The following is a 26,527-nucleotide window of genomic DNA, read 5'->3' as shown; positions in this document are numbered from 1 at the left end:
AAGTTATGCTGTGGGGTTTTCACAATCCTCTCTCTCCTGTATCTTGAAATATTATGCTGTTTCATCATCATTACTCAGAATTATTCCCAAGTTTATGCTAAAAAATTACTAAAATAATAAGAAAATAGAAGAATGAATTGCCTACAGCAGGGTTGACAAACTATGGCACGCATGCTAAATCCAGTCCACCACCTGTTTTTTATACATAAAGTTTTACTGGAACATAGCCATGCTCATTCCCTAACATGCTGTCTGTGGTTGCTTCCAGATAAAAAGACAGACGTTAGTGGACACACTAAATGAACTGCAAAACCCTTTACAGAAAATTTTTGCCAACCCCTGGCCTAGATAATATAACTGAAATAAATCATCTGTATTGCATCACTCTGGGTGTTTTTGTGTCTCTCTCTGTGTGTGTGTGTGTGTGTGTGTTAACTGTGTTGCAGAGTATTGCAGCATCTTTTGTAAAAATATAAAAGGCCATCTTTGCTGTATTTTTAGCTTTGATTGATCGTACTTAAAATATTCAGAACTCTTTATTTTCTGCTCATAAATGATAAAGAGAAAAAAACTGATCCAGGAAGATGTCTGGCAATTAGAAAAATCAGAAAATGAATGCAAAGAAATAGCACTCTAGACTCTATCATGATGGCAGAATTGATTTTGATAAACAAATCTCAGACTATTTTTCAGATGATGATATATTTGAATTTTCTCAAACTCAAGAATCACTGAGTGAACCATAAGAATGTCATCATGCAATATTTTGTGATAAGAACCTGGATTATCCTGTTTGGCTAAAAAGAAATGAGACTATTTAAATTTTTGTATGTACATCAAAATTTACTTAATATGACTTGTGAATGGGCAAATATTAAATAGGCCCTTTGTCTAAAAAATTACTGAAAGTAAACATAGAAATTTTAAAATTCACTGGATTGATCACTCTTATAAACAACGTTAATTGCTGTTTTAAAATCTAAACAAAAATATTTTACAATTATGGAGCAAAGGACACTGTACTCTCCAACAAAATTATAAGCCATCAAAGTTTTCAAAAGTACTGCATTTTGCTTGCGCCTTTAACCCCAGGACTTTGGGAGGCCGAGGCGGGATCATCTGAGGTCAGGAGTTCAGGACCAGCAGCCTGGCCCACATGGTGAAACTCCGTCTCTACTAAAAATACAAAATTAGCTGGGCGTGGTGGCGCATGCCTGTAATTTCAGCTACATGGGAGGCTGAGGCAGGAGAATCGCTTGAACCCAGGAGGCGGAGGTTGCAGTGAGCTGAGATCGCACCATTGCACTCTAAGCCTGAACAAAAGAGCAAAATTACGTCTCAAAAAAAACACAAAAACTACTGCATTTTGATAATACAAAAACAAGAATTATAAGCTAGATTGCAATAGTGATGTACTTAAAATCTAGAATTGATATGATAAATACAATGCAAGAAGAACCAAAGTAATTACAAGTAGAACTTATTAGACATGTATCTGATTTCAAATCTGGAATCAGAATTTACAAGATGGCTGTGTTCCAGGTCTGTGCACGAAGGGTGAAGAACTGTTAGTTGCATTGAAAAGACTATCCATTTCAGGTACGTAAGCCTTCCTAGACATGAAAACATGGAACAAAAATTTGGGTACGCTACATTTAAATTCTTATTACATTTTCCAATGCAGTTGTTTTTGGATCATACCCTGATTCTTGGTGATGCGAATTATTTGTAAAATGACTTCGGAATATAAAAAAATTAAAAGGGTACACTGGACCATGATGTTACAATAGTGATGACTTTTTTTTACTTTCCTGGTAATACCGATTGTATTTACCAAATCTTTAGTTCAATGGTGATGGCACTTAGTATTAGCTGCAGAATGGAACATTCTTGGAGTCTGTCATTTAAGACATGTAACCACACTAATATTTGGATTTAAATACTTGATTCCAAGATGCTCTATATAGGTCTTTTAAAAATCATATTAAAGTGGGGACTAGTCCACAAATCCTAAAGGATTCCAATGCACTAGAGGATGCTATGGGCAAGAACACAACTTCACTTTTCAAGTCCTAGTAAATGACAGGAGAAAGCCTTCTCTGTGTGTTCCTTTTCTCAGCCCGAGAGAAAGTTCTTAGATTTTTTACATTTCTCTCAAGGGAAGTTCAATAATCGGATTGGTGACAGTCTAACAGCCACTGAACCAAGCATTTCCCTAGAAGTTACATATGTAAGCTCCTGAAGGCAGACTTAACTTGCAGATCCTAGCTTTGTTACTTAATGTAGGAAAACACCATTTAATATATTAATTCAGTAACTGTTTGTTGAGTCCCAGGCATTGTTGTAGTTCTTGAAATACATCAGTGAACAAATGAAAGACCCCTATCCTCATGGAACTTATATTCTAACCAGGGAAAGATTAAAAGTAAACATAAATAAATTGTACTGTATGTTAGAAGATAAGCGCTCTGCAGGGTTGAGCAAGTTACAGTGTTAATTAAGGTGTCTAGGTAAGTGTCATTTTCTAATTTGCTAAGTTTTGAGCAAAAACTTGAAAGATTTAAGAGTTAGGCTAGTGGATATCCAAGGGAAAATAATTTTGGACACAGTGAACAGCTACAGCAAAGATCCTAAGGAAGAAAAGAGTCTGGCTTATGTATGAATAATAGTACAGAAGCAAGTATGAGTGAAAAAGAGTGGCAGGAGGATAGTAGAAAGAGACGAGTTCAGAAAATTAATGGACTGCCACTGTTGGGTCTTGTATGCTATTCTAAGGACTTTGGCTTTTATTCTGAAAGAAACAGAGAACATTTTCAAGTATTAAAACAGAGGAGTAACATGATCTGATATTTTAAATGGATCCCAGTGATAGCTCCGTAGCATGCAGCATAAGGGGGACAAAACTAGAAGCTAGCAGACTGAGGCAGATTCTGGCGGTGGTCATATTCTAGACATACTCTGAAGGCAGAGTTAGTATGATCTTCCTGACAGGTTAGATATAGAGTACAGGAAGAAAAAACAGAAGAACTGAGGATGATTTAAGTTATTTACTTAACCTCTCAGCTCTCAGTTGCCTTATCTTTGAAATAGGTGTCGTCATTATAGTGTCACCTTGGTAAAGTTGTTGAGAAAATTAAATGAATGAATATGTATAAAAAACAGTGCTTAAAATATAGTGCTCAAAAATGTAAGGCATTTTTATTATGGGGTGTATTGTCTCAAAAGGTCCCTTTTCTTCTAATGCTTGCCTCAACAAGTGTTAACAGTTCCAGGAAGTAAGCAAACCTAGCTAGGACTCTGCTCTTTCTTAGCCTTTGCCAGCATCTTAGCCTGAGTCTGGGTATACAGGGTCACCTCATTGGAAGATGAGGTGATTTGCTAGCTAATCAATTTGGCAATTAGTAAAAAGATTGTACTTGCCTTTGTACTAACAGTTAAAATCCTGCTTGAAGAATGAGTTTTATTATTCCCCAAACTTCTACTAAAACCTACTTTTCACTCCATGCTCCAAAATAATAGACCACAAATAGCACTTAATAGTTTCTGTGTAGCAATCAAATTGCTTTATAATCAATATTAATTATGTCTGAAGTATTCAAAGCATTACAGGCACTTTCGCAAAACCAACTGGAGGTTTGTTCAGTTATAAAACAGTAACACAAGAGTGAGGCACATTATGTATCTGAAGTAATTCTTAAAGCAGTCTTATAACATACTGCAAGTTTACTAGATGCCACATACTCTCTTTTTTTTTTTTTTTTTTTTTTTGAGACAGAGTCTCGTTCTGTCGCCCGGGCTGGAGTGCAGTGGCGCAATCTCAGCTCACTACAACCTCCACCTCCCGGGTTCAAGCGATTCTCCTGCATCAGCCTCCAGAGTAGCTGGGACTACAGGTGCATGCCACCATGCCTGGCTAATTTTTTGTATTTTTAGTAGAGACGGGGTTTTTACCGTGTTAGCCAGGGTGGTCTTGATCAAAACTTAAATTAGAAAATTCTAAGTACAAATTCAGTATGGGGAAATGTATGATTTAATTTGGGGTCAAATAAAATCACTAATTCAAAGAGCCAAGGGGAATTAGAATTGAGGATACTGCAATGGAACTATATGGCAGGATCTGTCATCTGGAGGCAAAAGCACCTCTGATCCTGAAAAAAGACCCTAGCTGTGGTCTAAAAAGCACTCACCACATGTTATTTAAAAAACATATATAAAACATATATATATTTGTGTGTGTGTGTGTGTGTCTGTGTGTAATATGTTCTGGCTACCTTCTCTTCCAATTACTCTGCAGTAATCAAAAAAAAATTACTCAGAAAGTGAAACAAGATGGATGTTAAAATAGCAGTATTTAGACAGGCAGAGAGGAAGACTGACATGGCGATAGGAAGGAGCACATTAAGGTGTAAGACATATTAGTAACAATACAGGCAAGAGTAAAGTAGGTACTTCTTGCTGGAAAGCAGAGAATCATTCATTCAATCAATATTTATTGAATATCTAATGTCAGGTACTGTTCTAAGCACTGGGATAAAACAATGCAAACAAAAATCTCTGTTCTCATAGACCTTAAATTCTACTAGGAAAGCATGCGGGAACAAAGGAAAATATAGGCATACCTTGGAGGTATTTCAGATTTAGCTCCAGACCACCACAATAAAGCCAGCCATATGAATTTTTTGCTTTCGCAGTGCATGTAGAAGTTATGTTTACAACTATACTGTAGTCTGTTAACTGTGCAACAACATGTCTAACAATGTACACGTGTTAAAAATATTTTATTGCTAAAAACTGTTGCAGCAGCCAAGGTGGCTCAAAACTGTAATCCCAGCATTTTGGGAGACCAAGGCAGAAGCCTTAGTCTTGAGGCCAGGAATTCAAGACTAGCCTGGGCAACATAGCAAGACTCTATCTCTACAAAAAATATTAGCTAGGCACGGTGGTGTACACCTGTAGTCCTAGCTACTGGGGAGCCTGAGGCAGGAGGATTGCTTGAGCCCAGGAGTTCAAGGTTGCAGTGAGCTACACCTTACACTTTTATGTTATGGAGATAGCATCTTTCCTTAAATCTTATAAATCAACCTCTGCTAGCTTTCAACTCTTGTGCAGCTTCCTCACCTCTGTCAGCTTTCACAGAATAGAAAAGAATTAGGACTTTGCTTTGGATAGGCTTAAGGGAATGTTATCCCTGGTTTAATCTTCAATCCAGACCACTCCACTCATATTTTCTCCGTATCAGCAATAAGTGTGTTTCATTTTATTATCATTTATGTGTTCAGTGCAGTAGCACTTTTAATTTCCTTCAACAACTCTTCCTTTGCATTCACAACTTGGCTGTTTGGTGCAAGAGACCTAGCTTTCAGCCTATTTTGGCTTTCACCATCCCTCCCTAAGCTTAATCATTTCTAGCTTTTGACTTAATGTGAGAGACATGTGACTTTTCCTTTCACTTGACCATTTAGAGGCCACTGTAGGGTTATTAATTGGTCCAATTTCAATAGTGTTGTTTCTGGAGAAATAGGAAGGCCCAAGGAGAGGAAGAGAAACAGAACCAGCCAGTCAATGAAGCAATCAGAACATACACTACATTTATCGATTAAGCTTGCAGTCTTCTTCAGATGCAGTTCATGGCACCCCAAAACAATTGCAATGTAACATTAAAGATCACTGATCACAGATCAACCTAACATATAATAGTGGAAAAGTTTGAAACATTATAAGAATTACCAAAATGTGACACTAATACACAAATGAGCACATGCTTTGGAAAAACAGTAGCAACAGACATCCTTGTTGCCACAAACCTTCAATTTGTAGAAAAAAAAACTATCTTTGAAGCATAATAAGGCAATGCACAATAAAATGAGGTGTGCCTGTATGTTAAAATGTGGCAAGATTATGATTCTTGAATTTATATTTAGCTTCAGATTAATGATTCCTCACCCCTCCGCGCCCCCCCCCCCCCAATTAACTGCAATAAGTAGTAGGTATAACCACGTGAAATGAACTTGTTAGGAGGAGACATCAAGAAACTAGGCACACTACAAATCACTGTACAACTGCAGCTGGGTACCCAAAACCCTTAATAATCCTTTATGTCCCTAGAATAACAGTATCTCCATTTTCCACTTAGGAAAATTATTAATCCATCTTTTGAAGCACCTTTTTCTAACTCCTGTTATACCATTTCCCTATCATACATTTCAGAAAGTGCAATGAGGAAGAAACAGAAGCTAATCACCCTAAGCATTAAGCAACTAATATTTAACAGGCTCTCTTGCTCAAGGCCATTCTTTCCTTTTATGTTCTAGATTCTATTCATTTTTGTCTTCTCTAGGACCTTGTCCGTAAGACACTGCCACCACCCGTCTCCCCATACGACATCACTCTCTTTACTACTATATAGTTTTTACTCAAGTATACAGACATTCTCAAATTCTCACCATAAAACTACAGGCAAATAAAGAAAGTGTAAACCATTTTCTGCCCTAATCCTCTTCTGTCAGTATTTTTTATTTCCTTTTATTACTCCCCAGGCTTTAATAAGCCTGGCTGTGGTTTATCACTGCTGTCTCTACTTTTGCCTCCAAAAAACTCACTCCTGGACCTATTGCAACTTACCTTCCTCCATAACTGCTTCTAATCTCAAAAACCTACTAGGTTGCTCCTGATTACCTAAAATCAACATAGATAAAAACTAAAAGATTCTCTTACAGTTTACTTTCTAAAAAATCTAAATAATCTCTAGTTTTAAGTTGTATCCAATTTTAATTGTACAAATGTGCGCAAAAACATACCACCAAAATGCATTTTAAAATAAAATGCTAATTATTGCAATAAGAAACGCAACACTGACCTGCATTGGTACAGGTTCCTTAAGATAATATCCTTCAACAATCTGTTCTTTTCGATAGTGATCTATGATGTCCCCAATGCTGTTAAAATAAAAATTTCTAACATTAATCCGTCTGATAAAAATGCAAAATCTTTAAAAATATGTGTAAACTTTCTTACCAAGGATTATCTTAATTAGCAAATTTTTTTCAAAGCACATAACACAAACACATTAATAGAATAAATGATCATAACATTCATATTGTTTTAGAAAAACCAGAATGTTCTCAATATAGATTTACAGGCCAGAATACGTGGCGCAGGTTCTGATTTTCCGTACCCATCAAGTGGGCAGCCAGGTCAACAATACCATATTCAAAGTCACCATAAATGAGGAAATGATTAAAAGTCTACCTTTTTTTTTCCACCCCCAAGAGTACTTCTGAGATACTAAGAATGAAAAATTCACAGAAACATGGCATTTATTTAGGAAGCAGAATTCAGGTAAATTAAGAATTTTTATTATCACATTTGCACATTCTGATTTTATATTAGAAACAGGTCATAAAACACATGAAAAGCAGGCAAAAAGATGAAAAAAACCCAGCTAATCTTACATGTAGGATTATCACTGTACAGGGAGAAAAGCTTATTATTTTAATTAAAGGTGCTACAAATTGGGAAATATTGGGAAAATATTACAAAAAAATAAAATGATGTACTGTGTTTTAATATAAATTTTAGTGAACCACATATTTTTAAATATAAAGTTGTTTCTCTATAATCAGTCAGATCATTCTACTGTCCTGAATACATAAATCTTGGAATTTTAAACCTTCCTTTAATATAGTGGACAAATGGGAACTTTTGAGCCACTTAGGAAACACTTCTCCAGACAGATTTTGTTTAACCTACTATATATATATAATTAGAATCTATGTGTGTGTATGTATCTTCAAGTATGTTATCTTCCCTATACTACAAAGTTAATTTAAACCAAATATAAGTAATGTTAAAAAACAAAACAAAAAGACCTGACAAGTTAACTAGTAGTATGAATGAACTTTACAGAAGCAGCATTTAACACAAGCCACAGAAGAGTGTGGTGAAAATGAGATAAATAAAAGCATTATTAAAAGAACAAGCAAAGTTTTATGTTTTTAAGAAAAAATCTAATACCATATAAATCCAAAATTATTAAAAGAAAAATGAAAATCAGGAAATATATTTGAAGATAGCTACATTCCACTAAGATGACTATGTGTTTTAAAGCAAAAAGCATCAAATCTATGAAAATCAGTAAACATCAAAGGTTTTTGGGCTCAGTAACTGTAAAATACAATCAATCCACTGTAGCACCTCAATGTTACAATATAATTGTTTTCCATAAACTGAGAGAAGAGGAACCATTGGGAAGTACAGTTTAGATTGTCCACGAGCAAATTTAAAAGTGTGTGGCAACCAATCAGATAGGTTTTTACCAATGAGCTAGACTTAAGAGTTTTTTAAAAAATTACTCTTCCATTCATATTCTACCCAGAAACACCAAAATAAACAGTCAGGGGAGATATAACAAACCAGAATATTCTAGACATTCATAAAAGTTCCAGCCATGAAATAAGACAGATTTACATCTCAGAAAACTAAAACATATTCAATGTAAACTTACTTTTGAAATAAATGTGAGCTTCTAGAGACACTATGTTCTGTACTTTAATTTTTGTAATGCACTTAGCACATAAAACCATGTGCACTCTTCTTGAAGTCTAGATAGATGTTAATATTGTCTCATCAAGGTCTAGCCAAAATCTATTGTCTTCCTTCTCACCCCGCACTGAGCTCTCATCTACTGATGAGAGTTTATATATCCCCTGAATTTATCACAGTCTGCATACCACACTGTCTTTTCTAATAAACCTGAGCACTAGTAATGAAGAAACTGTATCTTTTTTTTAATGTGTTTACACAGGATTTGTACAGTATATTTCACGAAGTAGTTAAATCGATAAATGGCTGCTGAATTAAATTTGCTATTAAATGCCTCTTCTGCTTTTATTTAAAAAACTCTGAATGTAGGAACATTAAAGTTATGTCTTAGTTTCTAAATGAAAGACATAACTACTATCCCTCTTTATCAAGGTCTCGTGTATAGTTAATGGGGATATGGGACAGCAGAGTATGGTTGTGTTAGATTTATTGAAAAATCTTTCTTTATATGTTTATATCTAACAATAAACAATAAGCACAAAGATTTATCTTCCTAGGAATTATTTCTGACATTACTAACATTAATGCTGAAATGAAGTATATATTTCCAAAACAATTACAAAATCCTTCATTTTCACACACCTGATTCACATAATTTGGGGCTTTTTTAAAAAGTTTAATATTAAATCTAGAAACAATAAGATGAATTTATAAACAAATTCACAGGGAAGAAAAAGTATAAAAAAGTTCTGGGGGAATGGTCAAGGCCACTAAATTAACATACATTTAACCTTTTAAAAAAATCCTTATTTTGAAAACATAATATTGTAATAATTTGGACAGAAATCTACTTAAAATACTTCTTTTTTCATGTTCCATCATGGTCTTTAGCAACAAAAAGCGACCACCTTTACATGTTTTACCGACTGCCTCCACTATGTACGAAGAATTTCCAGTTTTGTATGATGTATCATAAGGAAGTTTAAGTTAGTAACAAGACGAACTTCAAAAAAAAAATTCATATAAATTATTTTATCTTTAAAAAGGATCTCAATATGGACATTTATTTAAGAAGACGATATGTTTTCAATGAATTATTTTGTATGTTCTAAATCTCTAGAAAACTGGAATGGGGAAAAATTACATTCTTAAAGAGCTCAAATTGCAGCTAGCTGTATTTTCAGTGAAGACATCTAGAACTCAGATTGTTATGCAAAAAGTACTCAAGCAACCTGTATATGAGGTAGGCAAAGGGGTAGAGCTGCCTAGACTCACTCACATCTTACATTTGATGTCTTTTAACAGTCAACTGAGCTTCTAGCAAGCAACTAGAAGAACTTGTTTTTGTTTTTTTTCAGATAAACAAGTTACAGAATCTCTATTCACTCAAATGTCTAGTTTGATAAATTATAATCTGGATAGAGAACGCTGCTGTGGCAGAGGGGTTAAACCAGGCAAATATAAGCATTTTAGAACGAGATTATGCTAGCCCCTGAAACAGGAAAACAATGCTACTCTAGAGTTATTAGGTATAGGAAAACCTTTACATTCACAAATGATTATTTTCTATTTGACAGAAAAATTGCTGACATTCTGTCATATGGTTTCTTCTATTAACTTATTTTCCTAATCAAGTAACTATAATTCATTCTGAGTTTTGGGACAAACAATGAGTTGACTTTGAAAGTGAGAAGTAAAAACCAACAATCACAGATAAGAAATGTCAACTTGAGAACTGAACTCAATTACATAACATCTGTATAATAAGTCTCAGGTACCTTCAGAAACCTTTTTTTTCCCTACTAAAGTATCTCACTGATAAAATAATGTTGATATATTTTATTGTCCTTAGATATTTTGCTCCTCCTACAGATAATACATGGATTTAGTAAATCTGCTGCAAATAGCTTACGTCTAATTTTTAAAATCACAAAAATTATTTTGGAAGCAAAGTATAAGTTACTAATTTGTATTCATATTTGACACTGTCTAAAGAATTCTTGGGCATGACCACTATGAAATTATATTGAAGGTCTTATAATTTTTAGAATTTAGAAACTTTTATATAATTTTGAATCTGAATACTGTATTATCAAGGTTTCAACTACTTTTGCCAAAAGCAAAAGATAACTAAAAAATTATGATTTACCTGTTATAATACCGGCCTCCCATCATAAACTGATTGTTTGGCGTTGGACATATTTTAAATCGCTGAATATTTTCATTGGTCCGGAAATAAAGTGAATAATCACCAGGAGTATTATCTGAGGGTCTCACAAGAAAACTGCAGACTTGACCAACTGTAAAAATTAAGCTGTTAGTTTTTCCCTAATTATCAAATAAAAAAGAAAAGATGTTAAGTAGTATTATTACAAAGTGCATTCAAAGTCATAAATATATGTAAATTTTCACCAGGAACTTGTTTTATTTAAGGACAATTTCTTTCAAATTTTCTGGTTTATGATTCACAACCATCCATGTTGCTTGTCTGCTATCTCTCTGTTGTATCTTACCAGCTTTAATACATAAAAATAGAAAGCAGAAATTTTGCAGCAGTAACTTCTGATCAGTAATACCTACAACTGTCATAATTTGGAAGGAACCTAAGCACAGTTAGGGAATACTGGCTAAAAATGCTAAATTCTGTTTGTAAATCCTTGTAATAAGAAGATTCTAAAAAGTGAAGACCAGTTTTGCTTAAGAATACTCTGTGCTTTATCAGTGTTTTCAATTAATCATTAAACAGTAATGACTGTGCCAGGCACAGTGATACGTGCATATAATCCCAGCTATTCAGGAAGATCACTTGAGCCCAGGAGTTTAATACCAGCCTGGACAACACAGCAAGATCCTGCCTCTTAAAAAAAAAAATTAAAAAGTAATGACTGTAATAAAATAGAACCAAAAGCTTTTCACAAAGGTAGATTCAAAACAACTGAAACGTGTATACATTATCAAAATCAATACACACACACTATATTTTATTCAATAGATATGCTCCTCAAAGGAATTATAGAAGCAAATTATCCTATGTTAAATATGTCATATTAATTTTAGAGAAGTATTTCTGGTATCTTTGATTGGCAGTGACTCATACTACTAAGATGCTCTGCCTTTTCTCCATTTAAGTCCAAATGATCCAGTAAAGATCAGGACTTGATTGTTTTTAGGAAAACACAATGAATGCTTAGATTATAAGATATAAAGTTTGGGGGCAAATTACAATAGTTCCAATCATCCAGTCAAGGCACATATTATCAAGTAACTTCATGTTCAATAAAAAGAAAAAAAAAATCTCCTTAAAAAACTGAATCTTCAAGGCTTAATACATAAGTAAACATAAAAATTACAGAAATTGTATAACGTGGGCTAAAATGAAAGTGTTTCTAAGTTGATACAACAAATCTTAGTGACAAGAATCCAAGATACTCTCTAAATTTCTTCTAGAATATGATAGGAATTTCATGCAAAATTATGCATGCAAGTCCTTATTTGTACTACTTCTTAGGAGAGAAAATCCCACCAGATCCTCAAAAGAGGACATGACACAAAGAAAATGCAAACTAATGTAAGGAAATTAAGTTTAGCTCCTTTTCAACCCTGCATGCCTTAAAACAAAAGTACCTCAAGTACTTGATGGTGCAAGTTCCAAAAAAGAAACATATCCAAAATTCAATAAATTCACTAAACTACATATTTTTGGTTCCATACTGAAATAGCTGATAGAATGTCATTTTGGTTTAAAATTTCTTCTTTATTACTATCATATAGCATTATCATGATCTTTTTCATTTTTTGAACCTACTTAACATACATCTTCACAATAAAATTGAGTACTTCAAAAACTATCTCAAATCTTTCAAAAGAATAAATTATTAATTTAAAATGCAATGCTTTATGGATTAAAACAATTCAGATTACCTCTTTAATAACTAGTGTTATCACCACAAGAATCTATTTCATTCAATATTTCACAGAAACTATTGAATAGTCAACATTTTTGAAGAACTAAAACTTTTAAATTACAAACTAAAGCTCAAACTTGTCGGAAATCTTTATAAGATGTGGTTTGCTGAAGAAATACTTGGTATTTAAATTAATTCAGCTTTAGATATTTAGTAGGAATAAACAATGACAGGATGGTTAAAACCACAATACAAGTCAATTTTTACTTTGTATTTATAAGCACAAGAGTTTTGGGAAATGTTAAAATTAATACATGTTAAATAAAGCTCAATCATACAATTCCACCAAGTATACAAAGATAAATACAAGAATGTCTGTTATAGGTGAACAGCAAAAGAATAAAAACAATATAATATCCTTCTTCTGAAGACCAGTTAATTATGGTATTTACATAATGAAAAGTTTAAATCCATAAAAAGAGTAATGAAAATTTTTATCTGCAGATACAAAATCATCTCCCAATATATATCTAACATGAAAAAAGTGTGTTGAATGTTCCTGTCTGTGTAGGTGCAGGGGTGAGAAAGAGAGATTCACAGAGACACAGAAAACTTCTAGAAACATATGGGAAAAAAAACTGTCACCTAGTGTTACTTCTGAGGAAGTGGAGAGGGGCCTGGGGTAAAAGAAAAACACACTTTACTAAATTTTATAATACATGTATGTTTAAAATATAAATAAAAACACCAGGTTCTTAGCACTGGACACGAAATTGTAACATGCATAAACACTAACTGAAGGCTAAAGGCAAAACCCATGATAAATGGTTTGTTCACTTTTTTATTATCTTTAAACAGACATTAGAAAAGCAAGTGAATAAGTAAGTACCTGTCATTAGTAAATTATAAGCTTCCTGTTTGGAAATCTTCCCATGGAACCATCTTAAAAAGAGAATAAATTAGATATATAAAGTCCTTTTTGTTGTCATCATATGATCAAAATTAAACAACCAATATAGTAAGTTTAATTCAGTGATATAATAAAATAAATGCAATTAATCAAATCATCTCATTCTTATTATATTTTAATACATTTTATATGCATAATTATATTTAATTTCAACAAAATGTAGTAAAACTAGGAACTATCAAATATAAACTACAACTTTCATTACCAATACAAAAATGGCAATAATTTTTAATCCTGATAATAACAAACTGTTATAGGTCTTTTTTTTTTCTTTTTGTGGGGTAAGGGGGAGGAGTAGTTCAGATACAGCCTATTCCAGAATTTCCCTGAAAAAAATAATGAATTCATTTCTGAATTTTCCTGTAACATCTGATAAATTCTCTCTTCAAATAAAATCAAGATGTTGACTCTTACTTTGCTGAAAGTCAGAATATAAGATTAGGTGATAAGAATGAGTGGATACTACCATCAAGAACTGAAAGAAGTACTTAGTGTTTCCAACTCCATTTGAGCTAAAAACCTATCAAACTAGGTTGCTATGCATTTTATATTCTGTATTCTTAAATTAAGCCTTTAGAAATTATTATAAATGACATCACAGTCAAGATATAGAGCATATAATAACCTAAGTATTTAAAGGTTACCTTCAAATAAAATGATATATCTAATTTAAAAAGTAATTACTAGTCATCAAAGTACATAAAATCACCTCCTATTTAATTAAAGGCCTATTAATCTTGCTGATTGACACATCTTAATGCCAGCCTGACAATTCCCAATCAACTATTTACTACTTTGTTGGATCTTCTTAGGGTCTACAAGTATTTTTAATAATAAAGAGCAAGCTGGAAAGTAAACATAAGACTAAAATATGTAAATGCTCAAAAGTCCAGTGTGACAGGTTTAGAGGTCGTTCACATTGTTTTAAATGATCCATACAATTATTACTGGTGAAGTATGAAAATATAACTGAATTTTTACATTTTCACATGAATGAAAAGGTAAACTTTTCTTTAACACCATTCCAAGCATTAACTAATTCAGATCTCCTGGTGCTCCCTGTGTAAATTTTGAATAATATAAAGCAAGAATACAACAACTAAAACAGTTCAGACTACAAATAGGTTCTATATTGCATTCAAGTATAGGCTAAATGACCACTTACTACAAATGCTAGAGCAAGATTTTTATATTCTGGAGGAGAGTCAACTAGATGACCTGACCTCCAAAACTAATCCTCTACTTCTACAGTTTGAAAAAAAATTCAAAAAGAAAAGGGTAAAAAAATGACAGGGTTTACAGATGAACAAGATTATTTAGCATAAGCATACAATCTGAAGCTAAAGTGGCAATATCACTTTCTAAAGAATTTTAGTTTCATTCTTCAGATGTTTATTCCCATATAAAATTTATATATTTCAACCACATGTTTTCCAACAGTGATAAAAAGATGAGTCCCTGCTCTTATGAAGTTCCACTCCTAGGCCAGGTATGGTGGCTCATAATCCTGTAATCCCAGTACTTTTGGAGGCCAAGGCAGGAGGATCTCTTGATCCCAAGAGTCCAACACCAGCCTGGGCAACATAGACCCTATCTACCTACAGAAACTATGAACTATGTAGAAAATATAATAAGCACAGTGACAGGCACTGCCAAAGGCATTTTGGGAATAACAGAGAAGGGTACCAATTCTGTTGAGTGTGTAGAGAAGAAAATAAAGGAAGATGTTCTAGAGGGAAGTGATAAATGAACTAAGTATGAATGAAAGAATTCTTGCCTAGGAAGCAGCTTGAGCAAAGGTATAAAGAAAAATAGTTAGGAGCAATGGCTCACACCTGTAATCCCAACACTTTGGAAGGCCAAGGTGGGAGGATCACTTGAGGTCAGGAGTTTGAGACCAGTCTGGGCAGCATAGTAAGACCTGATCTCTACAAAAAAAAACAAAAAATTACAACATTTGCCAGGTGTGGTGGTACACACCTGTAGTCTCAGCTAATCAGGAGGCTCAGGCAGGAGGATCACTTGAGCCCAGGAGTTTGAGGTGAACTATGATAGCACTACTGCACTCCGGCTTGGGCAATGGCAAGAACCTATCTCTAAAACAATAAAGAAAAAAGTATTATGCATTTGAAGACCTACATGCTGGAGACTAGGAAACTAGAGATGATAAGTGCTAGGAGTAGTAAAGGACAATATAACCAGATAACAGATCATTTTTTAGGCTCTGCTAAGGTAAAAAGATGGAGAATCAGTAAAAGATTCGATTTTTTAATTTGTATTTTTTCTGTTTTTATGGGTAATGTATACAACTATTTTGTATATTTTTATGGGGTACCAGTGATGTTTTGATACAAGCATATAATGTTTAATGATCAAGTCAGGATAATTGGGGTATCCATCACCTCAAGTACATATAATCATTTCTTAGGCATATTCAAATTCCACTCTTTCAGCTATTTTAAAATATTCAGTAAATTATCTGGTAGCACCCTGTTGTGCTACCAAATACTAGATTTTATTCATTCTATCTAGGTGTATTTTTGTACTCATTAATCAGCCATATTGTATGCCCCTTCCCTGCTACCCTTCCCACCCTGTGGTAACCATCATTCTACTATCTAACTCCCTGAGTTCAATTTTCTAATATTTTGCTCCCACATGAGTAAGAACACATGGTATTTGTCTTCTGTGCCTGGTTTATTTCCCTTAACATGGTATTTTCCAGTTCCATTCATGTTGTGAATGACAGGATTTCATTCTTTTTTATGACTGAATAGTACTCCATTGTATGCATGTACTGTATTTTCTTTATCCATTCATCCACTGTTGAACACTTAGGTTGATTAAACATCTCGGCTATTGTGAATGGTGCTGAAACACAGGAGTGCAGCTGTCTCTTTGATATACTGATTTCCTTTCTTTTGGATATATACCCAGCAGTGGGACTGCTGGATCACATGGTAGCTTTATTTTTAATTTTTTGAAGAACTTCTATGCTGTGCTCTATAGTAACTGCACTCATTTACATTCCCACCAACAGGGTACAAGGGTTCCCTTTTCTCCACATCCTTACCAGCATTTATTACAGCCTATATTTTAGATAAAAGCCATTATAACTGGGGTGAAATGAAATCTCATTGTAGTTTTGATTTGCACTTATCTGATGATTAGTAAAGAATGGTGAGCATTTTTTCACATACCTGCTGGCAATTAAGGATTTTAAGTGAAAATATGATACAATCTAGGTAGAGTATTCCAGCTACTGGATAAAAGGATTTGATGAGGCTAAAGAGTCAAGGGAGATCAACTTGGAGGTTACTGCTATATCAAATCCTGGCAGGAGATTTAAAAGGGCCTGAGCTAGAATGTAGTTATTTAAGATTTGAGAAGGTGGTAAACATTTAAGAAATACTTTAGGAGATAAAAATCATCAGGACTTGGTGTCTGTATCATGTGAATAGGGAGCTGGAAAGAAACTCAACCAAAGTTATACCATCTATTTAATCTTAAAGGTTACGTGGATGTTACTGAGGACACTTTAAAGAATTTGAAGTACTGCCTCACAGCCACAGTCCCTATATTAGGAAATTAAAGGAAACGAACATACACATAAAATAAACCAACAATGCAAATTTACGTTATGCTAAATATCAAGTAAGAAATTATGTAAGTTAAGAAACATAGAAGAATGACAATGTTATCAGATAAAAAAAGACTTCCAAGTGAAAGTGGGATTTATATTTTATACTATGAGAAAACTGATGTAGCTTTACATGTTTATTGGCATTTAACCTACATTTTTAAATTTAAAATTCCATTGCTATTATCAAAAAAAAAAAAAACCCTACATTTATGGTTTTTGAAAATCAGAAGGATTTAACAACACTAGGCTCACATTCCTACACGTATCAACTAGACAACTAAACAGTGATTACCTTACAATAGGCAAACACTTTCTCGTTTTCTACTTCCCACGGTTTTCCCTAATACCATGAGTGAATATCAGTTGCCATTTATTACCAAGCTTACAGTGGTTTTTTTTTTTGATAGTACGGACATAGTTCCATGTACCTTGATCTCTAGCAAAGAGGGAAAATAAGAAAAGATTATTGTGTCTAAAGAAAACTGGGAATATATATACTTGACCCGCTTCACTTGCTTACATTGTCTGTCTGATTCTTCCAATCATTAGAATTTGCAACTCCTAGCTGGACATAGTGGCTCATGCCTGTAATTCCAGCACTTTGGGAGGCTGAGGCTGGTAGATTACTTGAGGTCAGGAGTTCAAGACAAGCCTGGCCAACATGGCAAAACCCCATCTCTACTAAAGGTACAATAATCAGCCTACAGTGGTGGTGTGCACCCGTGGTCCTAGCTAACTCATGAGGCTGAGGCAGAGAATCGTTTGAATCCAGGAGGTAGGGGTTGCAGTGAGCAGAGATCGTGCCATTGCACTCCAGCCTGGGCGACAGAGCAAGACTCTGTCTCAAAAAAAAAAAAAAAGAAAGAAAAAGTAACAAAAAATAATTTGAAACTCCTGATATAGGTAGAGGAGACTTCAAACTAATACAAACAGCAGGGTATAGTCTCACTAATGGAGTCTATTTTGTAGCTACAAGAAACAATAAAAATGAACTCAGAATATATCTTACATATTCCACTTACAGAAGGGTCAAGCACTAAATAAGGTGACTGCAAATGTAGTCAGTTGAATGTTTTAATATTCTAATGGTTAAAAAACAGAAAAAAAGCAAACACTTGAGGCAAGCCTCAAGTTCCATCCATAAATGCTGAAAGACAAGAAAAAAATGTAGTGAAAAGATATTAGAAAATGAATAGTCTATTAAAGTGCGAGTAAGAGAGAACTGGGATTAATGGTTCAGATCTTTAAAAGAAAACTTATATATACATAAAATCAGTTTGAAGATTATGGAAAAAAAGACCTTGCAGAATCTTATTAAAATTGTGAAGAACCATTATTTTGGGGGGATAAAAGATGTGGCTATAAAACAAGAAGGACTATGAATAACCAAGAAATACTATGAATAATTTTAAAATGTGCCGAATTGTGACATTCATAATGTTATAAATGTAATGTTTATTGAAAGTCTTTAGTGTGGTGATAAAAAGAGTTGTATTTAGTTATCAGCTACCTTTTATTTTAAAAATAACACTTTATCACTAGATCCTTAAGAAAATATTTAGAAATGAGTTCCCTGAGCCAAATTAAAAAGTCAGTCCAAAAACTTTAAAAAAATTTTTTTTGGCCAAAGTTTTCCAATTAGTAAATTTACAATATAGATATATATTTTTTTCATTTTTAATAATTAACACCAACTCACATTTTTCCTTCATGTGGATCTTCTTCCCGGCCCTAAAGGGAAGACATTAAGACAGTATTTTATGTAATTAACTGTTAATCTACTTTTATTAAAATTCACAGAAATCATATCTTCAAACATATCCCCACACTATCCTTATGTGTATACAAAAAAAGATGTTTCTGTTCAATATCTATCTTTCCACACCTCTCTTAATCTTTTCTTGTTGCCATTACCCTAACTCAGGCCCTCTTACCCACTTTTCTTAAACTAGTACAACAGCCCAACTAATATAATTATGTCCTACTACAACACTCTAATCTGGATACATCAGTTTCAATAGCAGCTTTGCCCTACATTAAGAAAAACCAAACAAAAAACAAACACCTCTCTACTGCCTACAAATTTCTCATTCTGCAACTGAAGTCCTTTACCACAGGACTCAAGTCCACATTTCCTGTCTCATACTACCAATTGATTTTTGGTTCCTATACCATGGTCACACATAATTTCCTATTTGACAATCTCCCACCACTGTAGCTCGTTCTTTTTGTTCTTAGAATGTACTTTCCACTTTTTGCTTTCTACCTGTTAGATAAATACCTAACCAATCTACGAAGGAACTATCTCAAATGCTACCTCTTCAGTAAAACATTCTGAGCCCATAAAAAGCGACATCGACTTTTACTTTGAATATAAAAGACATCCCCCTTTTATCATGTTTTGAACTTTATTTTATTCTATATTCCTCTGATTTAAGATACAATAGTGTTACTCATTCCACTATTATGGAGAAAAATGGTCTAACTACATGTGGATTTACTTCTCACAATTTGGTCCTCACTCATTAAATACCTAATCAAACTAAAATCAAACACTCACTGAATGCTACTATATCCAAGGGAGTAGGCTAAAAAAAACAAACAAAAAAACAAAAAACTGTAAAAATGAATAGCATTATGTGTGTATCACTGCCCAAAAGGAGTTAATCTCTTGTAGAAGAGGTTTACACTAAATTAATTTTAGACAGTGGAATAGAATGCAAAATTAACAAGGTGCTATGGAAATACAGAAGGAAACAATTTTGCCTAAGAGACTCCAGAAAGGCATAAATCCTCTGTGAAACAACGGGTGACATATAAACTGAGCTGATAAAGATGAATCAAATTTTACAAGGCAATCTATCAGGGCAGGAATGTCAAGGAAGAGGGGAAACTATAAGCACAGAAACATTCATTTACTCAACAAACATTTACCGAATGCCTACTGATGCCAGACACTATTCTAGGCAATGGTAATACATCAGTGAATCAGAGATAAAAAATCCCTCCCCTCAGAGAGCATACATTCTAGAGTTAATACATAAAAGTATAAATGTGTTTGGGGAACAGTAATTAGAATTTTAGAAGGAGAAATTCCTTAAATCTAACCACTAACTGAATGCCTGAAACATCTTCACAAACTAGACAATGTCCAAATGGTTTTTCAATCTACAGGGAATTCACTGCACTCTAATAAAGCCCATCATGAAAGTTATTCTACATATTGGAGTGAAAAGTGTTGATAACTGATGTGGAATTATTCCACTATTAATTTATAATGTTACTTACTATATTCATTTTTAGCAGCCACATCACATTATTCACTCATACTGAGTTGCTACCTTTTTCCTTCATCCCTTGTATTGATGTGAGGTCATGTCTCCTTATTCTGGTTTGGATTGTTATTATTATTTTTCTGTATACATTGAGTAATTTTCACTTTTCTTTAATATTAAAGTTTATCTTGTTAAATTTGATCCAGAATTCCAAAAGCTCAAGAAAAGTTCAACTATGGTGCAATTCCTTTAAGTAATCAGAATTGGGAAGATGGTGGTACAGCAGGGAGAGGGAAACCCAAATTAAGAGTTGTAACAAACACATTTTATAGGAAAACTCTAATAGATAGTAAGATGCTTCAGTATGAATACCGTTTGCCTATATGGAATAAATATCTCTTTTACTGTAGAATACAGAATACTAATCTAGGAATTAGGAGTCCTAATCCTAGCTCTTTCACTAAATAACTATATGACTATGAGTATGGAATGTATCACACCATTTCCTCAACTTTTTCCACCTCTACTCAGTATGTTTTACTTCTATGGATCAAGATTCGGTCGCCAGAATAGGCACGTAAGAGAATTAATAGGAAAAAAAAAATATTATCCACTGCAGTCTTCCAGGAGCAATAATCTTCAGCATATTATCAGGTCTGTGGCATAATTTAAAAACAGTAGCTTTGAGGGCTGTAAAAGACAACAGAAAGCCACTCCATCTCACTAGAAAAATCCAAAAGGAAAAGGAGAATTCCAAAGTTATAATGTATATTTGATACTGAGTATTATCTCTGAAATATAAAAGCTGTTTGAATGCTGACCTGTTATTAAAAATGCACCTGGTAATTGATACCATATGATAATGTATTATATTATGGAAACAAAAACAAGGATGAGATTCAAAATGTAGAACCATGTGATAATATATGTATAATATAAATGAAATCTTCCAAGTTTACTGGAAAATTATACATATATTTGAAAGATAAAGAATCTAAAACCAAACATGTGTAACCAGTTGAGATTCCATGATCAGACTGATATAACTTCACTTATGAGGAAGAAAAAGGGGGCAAAAAAAAAAAGAATAAAAATAAGCACAAATAGGCCGGGCACGGTGGCTCATGCCTGTCATCCCAGCACTTTGAGAGGCTAAGGCGGGTGGAACACTTGAGGTCAGGCATTTGAGATCAGCCTGGCCAACATGGTAAAACCCTGTCTCTATTAAAAAAAAAAAAAAAAAATACAAAAATTAGCTGGGCATGGTGGCACATGTCTGTAATCCCAGCTAGCTGGGTCGCTGAGGCACGAGAAATGCTTGAAGCTGGGAGGTGGAGGTTGCAGTGAGCCGAGATCGCACTACTGCACTCTAGCCTGGGCAACAGACCAAGACTCTGTCTCAAAAGAAGGCACAAATGTTAATATATTTTTAAGTCACAGAAACTCATACAAGCTTTCTGAATATTGGCAGTTATGTATTGTAATATGCTAGCTTGATTATGTTCCATACTAACTGTACTTATAATAGATTTTAATGAAAAATTCCTTGTACTTATCAATTCAGTTCTTTTATAAAAGAAATGTATTCATAGCTACTTTCTCTGATTAGAGACAAGATCCAAATTTATAAAATATTTAGAATCTAGAATTGAGAAGAAAAGAACAAAACTTACCACCTCTTCTACTAGGTCTTCAACAATAAGGCCTTGTTCATCTGTTCTTAAATTTGTAACCCACATCCATCCATCTTCTAATTCATTATGAACAATGAACATATCTCCTTTTAAGAAACTGAAAATAGCAATTTTAAAGTTATTAAAATTAAAAATTTTAAATACAGAAATTAGAATAGTCATATACCACAAAATAGGATAAAGATAGCATTATATTGAAAAATGCAAGGAATTAAGAGTCAAACACTCTAAATTTGTATCCTATTTCTGGCATTATCTACATGTCAATTCCTGAAGATAATAAATAATCTGAATCTTAATTTCCTCATGAGTACAATGTGTCTGATAATAGTATCTGCACTATCTATATCACTGAATTATTGTTAGAGTCAAATTACAACTTGTTAACAGAAACTGATTATACATATATTGAAGGTTTTGGGGTGTAACTACAAGAAACTGAATTGAAAAACTTATGTTTCAATGTTATTACTCTTTCAGATGTAGGTTAGATATAAAATCAAAACACAAAACAAATATAATTAACACATTATACATACATAAGATATGGAGATACTTAGAAAATGTTTATTTTAGATAAGCATGACGTAGATGCTTATGTCAGTTAACATTTTTCTTATTAAAAAACTAGGGCTTATTTAATTCACCCAGATACCCATCATCCAATGGGTACAGCATTCTTTCTCTGAAAGTGGTACCAAGGGATATATTATGAGAAAGCCATGTATTTTTTTTCTGTTACCAATTTAAGAGTACAGAGATACATATACAACTTAGTTTCCTTTTACTGAAACCTACATGTTTTCAACCTCCACACAATTATAGAAACAAGTTGCTGATGTATTTCATCAATATAAAACCATCAGTAATCCTTGAATTTGTCCTTTCAGGCTTAAAAGAATGCGTCTGAACACAAAGTTTCCAGACTTGTTGATGGTACCATTAACCCTATATCTATAACTGTATTTGTCTTTTTTTTCCAGCAATTTTCCTTTCGATCTTAATATTCACAAACCAAAATCTATTAAGTAAATTTAAGTAAATCTCTTCTCCTATCCTTGAAAGCTTTAACTGCTTTCTCTGTGCTATCTCCAGCCTCATTGTCTCTTGGATAATGTTTCGGACAACAGAACTGATACATAACATTTAACTAAATATTTGAATAATCATAGAATATTGTGTTCTATCTTGATTCTACAATCCTTCTTAATGATGGCAAATATTTCACTAGCTGAATGGCAGCAGACATTACCACTTAACCAATTAAATTATTCCTTTCTAGAACCACCTAAATAAGCACATTGAAGAAAATCATTATGAGTAAAAATAGGGTGCACGTGAAATGGTAAATTTCATTTCTTAGTTAAAAGTAGTCATAAGAGATATTTCTAATTTCAAGTTTACTTGTTGCTGCTATAACAACTTTTCATGGCGCAAAAACCAAAAAAAATGTTTTAAATAAGCTTGCTAGTAGTAACAAAATCTAATCATAACTCATTCTGTATTATTTTGTATTATTCCCCCCTAAAACAGGCTACAGTGCTTTATTAAATTATTAATTTTTAAGGTATTTTCATTTTAAAACTCACAGGTATGCATAATTTTTTTAAAAGACTCATAAATCCAAATTTATATCATCAAAGTATTGTTTAAATTCTCATCTTCCTAGAACAGCTATTTTTTTTTTTTTCTTTTTTGGTCTCCCAGGACCTCTTTACACTCTTAAAAACTGACATCCTAAATGACTTTTATTTATACGGATATCTACTGATATTTACCATACTCAAATTTAAAAACAAATGTTTTAAAATATTCACTAATTCCTTTAAAAATAGCTCATTAAAAATATGAAAAATATAACTTTTACAAATTTAGTGAGAATATCACTGTTTTATAATTTTGCAAATCTCTTAATGCCTGGCCTAACTGAAAACCGCTGGAGTCCCATATCTGTTTCTGTATTAAATTTGCTGCTATATGATTTTTTTGCTTAAAGCATATGAAGAAAATCTGGCTTCACCTAAGAATGTAGTTGTGAAAGGGATAAGTATTTTAATAGCCCTTTCAGATAATTATAGATATCCTATGAAATCACACCAAAAATTCAATGAGCGGTACTTTCTTGAAGGTTAATTGTAATATGGAATCCAAAACTATTTATCAGTGAACTTTCTGTATGCATTCCAGTAACATCTATTGGTCTATCTTGCATTTCAAATGAATCTTTTACTCATGCATAATTTTGTAACAACACGCATCGACCTTTTAGAAAATATTAGTTCACCAAGCTATCTATATCTTATAGTTGTTAACACATTATACACTATCAAAACCTCTCATTCTTGGCCAGCCACGATGGCTCACGCCTGCAATCCCAGCACTTTGGGAGGCCAAGGCAGGCAGATCACCCAAGATTAGGAATTCAAGACCACCCTGGCCAACATGGTGAAACTCCATCTCTACTAAAAATATCAAAATTAGCCAAGTGTGGTGGCAGGCGCCCATAGTTCCAGGTACTCAGGAGGCTGAGGCAGCAGAATCGCTCGAACTCAGGTGGCAGAGGTTGCAGTGAGCCAAGATGGCACCACTGCACTCCAGCTGGGTGACAAGAGCGAAACTGTCACAAAAACAAAAAAACAACAACAACAAAAAAAAACAACAAAACAAAACAAAAAAACCTCATTCTTTATTATCACTGCCTGTCTCATCACAGAAGTCATTATTTCAGAAGCTGTCAAACTTTTGATGGCCAATACAGAATGTCTAAAATTCAAATTTTTACTCAAAACTCAAATTTTGTCATTGGCAACAAACACTAACAGTTTTTTTCCTTGAAATAATAGTCTTACTTTGTTCTTCTTCAAAAAATGTCAAACATTCTCTCAAGTGAAAATGGTGTGCACAGAAGTAACAGCTAAGCCATGTGCAGTGGCTCATGCCTATAATCCCAGCACTTTGGGAGCCCGCGGCAGGCAGATCACTTGAGGTCAGGAATTCGAGACTGGCCTAGTCAACATGGCAAAACCCCATCTCTACTAAATAACAAAAATTAGCTGGACTTGGTGACACACGCCTGTAATTCCAGCCGCTCGGAAGACTGAGTCATAGAATCCCTTGAACCCAGGAGTTGGAGTCTGCAGTGAGGCCAGATGGTGCCACTGCATTCCAGCCTGGGTAACAGAACAAGACTGTCTCTAAAAGAAAAAAAAAAGGAACAAACTAGTTCAGCTCTCAACTCACTGCTTCTCCTCATGACACTGAGACACAGCAGAAGTGTTTTATACATACTTCCCATTTCATCATACAGATTAAAGTGTGTGGTCACAGGTCGAAATTTAATAAATATTTTTTAGTCCCTCATCAGTAACACTCTTAAATGAAACTGTCTTTGATTAACTCCAAGTAAAATACTGTACACTTTTGTGCCACAACCTTGATTTCTACTAAGACACCAGCAGTTTTACCATACATTGCTTTTGTACCATCATTGTAAACCTTACAGTGAAAAAGGCAAATTATGTCTTAGTATGGTTATGAAAATAATCTGATCTCATGGATTGTGATGGCTAATTTTATGTGTCAACTTGGCTAGACCGTAGGGTTCCCAGATTAAACATTATATTTCTGGGTTTCTCTGTGAGGGTGTTTCTGGATGAGATTAGCCTTTGAATCAGAGGACAGTATCCTGCCATTCCCAATGTGAGTGGGCATCATCCAATTCACTGAGGGTCTGAACAGAACAAAAACTGGAGGAGGAAGAAATTCATCCCTTTTTTCTGCCTCACTGGTTGAGCTGGGACATCTCATCTTACCTTTTCCTGCCCTCAGACTAGGATTTACACCATAGGTTCCCCTGGTTCTCAGGTCTTCAGATGTAGATTGAATTACACCACTGGCTTTCTTGGGTTTTCAGATTGCAGACAGCCAACTGTGGGTCTTTACTGTCTCCATCTACCATTGTGCAAACCAATTCTCCACAAAAAATCTCCTCTAGAGAACACTGACTAATACCCAGTGTCATTCTAAATGAGTCTCAAAGATCCCCATAGTTACATGAAACACACTTTGAGAACTGCTGTCCTAAATAATCCCACAAAAAATTTAAAAATTACCTAAATTCATAAATTTGTAATTCATCACTGTTCTTCTTTAATATATGCATTTTCTCCTTTGTCATTTATAGGCCTTTCCAGTTTAGATTACAAATAAAAATGTGTCAGTAAGAATTAAATGAGAATTAATGGTAAGAAACAAAGTTTCCACCAGAAATTTAAATACCTTATAGAAAGACATAATTTGATTATCAAATTATATAATTATAGAGAAATAAAACTACAAACTAACAATGTTGCATAGTTCTATAACATTACTAAGGTTTAAAATTATTCACCCCTTACATAAAGTAGAAGCTTATCCTTTATAGCTGTGGCCTACATGTCACATGGTAACAGAAATTTAAATAGGATATAGATTGAAACAGAACTCTCCTTACTTTGTGA

At 33.7% G+C, this 26,527-nt stretch overlaps 1 protein-coding gene across 2 annotated transcripts in view; it reads right to left on the bottom strand.

The window, feature by feature from the left end:
* RASA1 (RAS p21 protein activator 1) overlaps positions 1 to 26,527 on the bottom strand; it is a 127,618-nt gene that overhangs the window by 30,231 nt on the left and 70,860 nt on the right. For both annotated transcript variants that reach the window (XM_023215008.2, XM_023215007.3), the window contains exons 5-9: positions 22,008 to 22,125; positions 18,759 to 18,790; positions 13,336 to 13,388; positions 10,691 to 10,841; positions 6,857 to 6,935 (exon numbers count right to left, since the gene is read on the bottom strand). In XM_023215008.2, the coding sequence (XP_023070776.2) occupies positions 6,857 to 6,935; positions 10,691 to 10,841; positions 13,336 to 13,388; positions 18,759 to 18,790; positions 22,008 to 22,125 (433 nt within the window). The remainder of the gene's footprint in view (positions 1 to 6,856; positions 6,936 to 10,690; positions 10,842 to 13,335; positions 13,389 to 18,758; positions 18,791 to 22,007; positions 22,126 to 26,527) is intronic.

The sequence above is a fragment of the Piliocolobus tephrosceles genome, chromosome 4 (genome assembly GCF_002776525.5).
Source record: "Piliocolobus tephrosceles isolate RC106 chromosome 4, ASM277652v3, whole genome shotgun sequence".
NCBI lineage: Eukaryota > Metazoa > Chordata > Mammalia > Primates > Cercopithecidae > Piliocolobus > Piliocolobus tephrosceles.
Note: the sequence above shows the minus strand (reverse complement) of the source record. Positions and strands in the feature narration are given on the sequence as shown.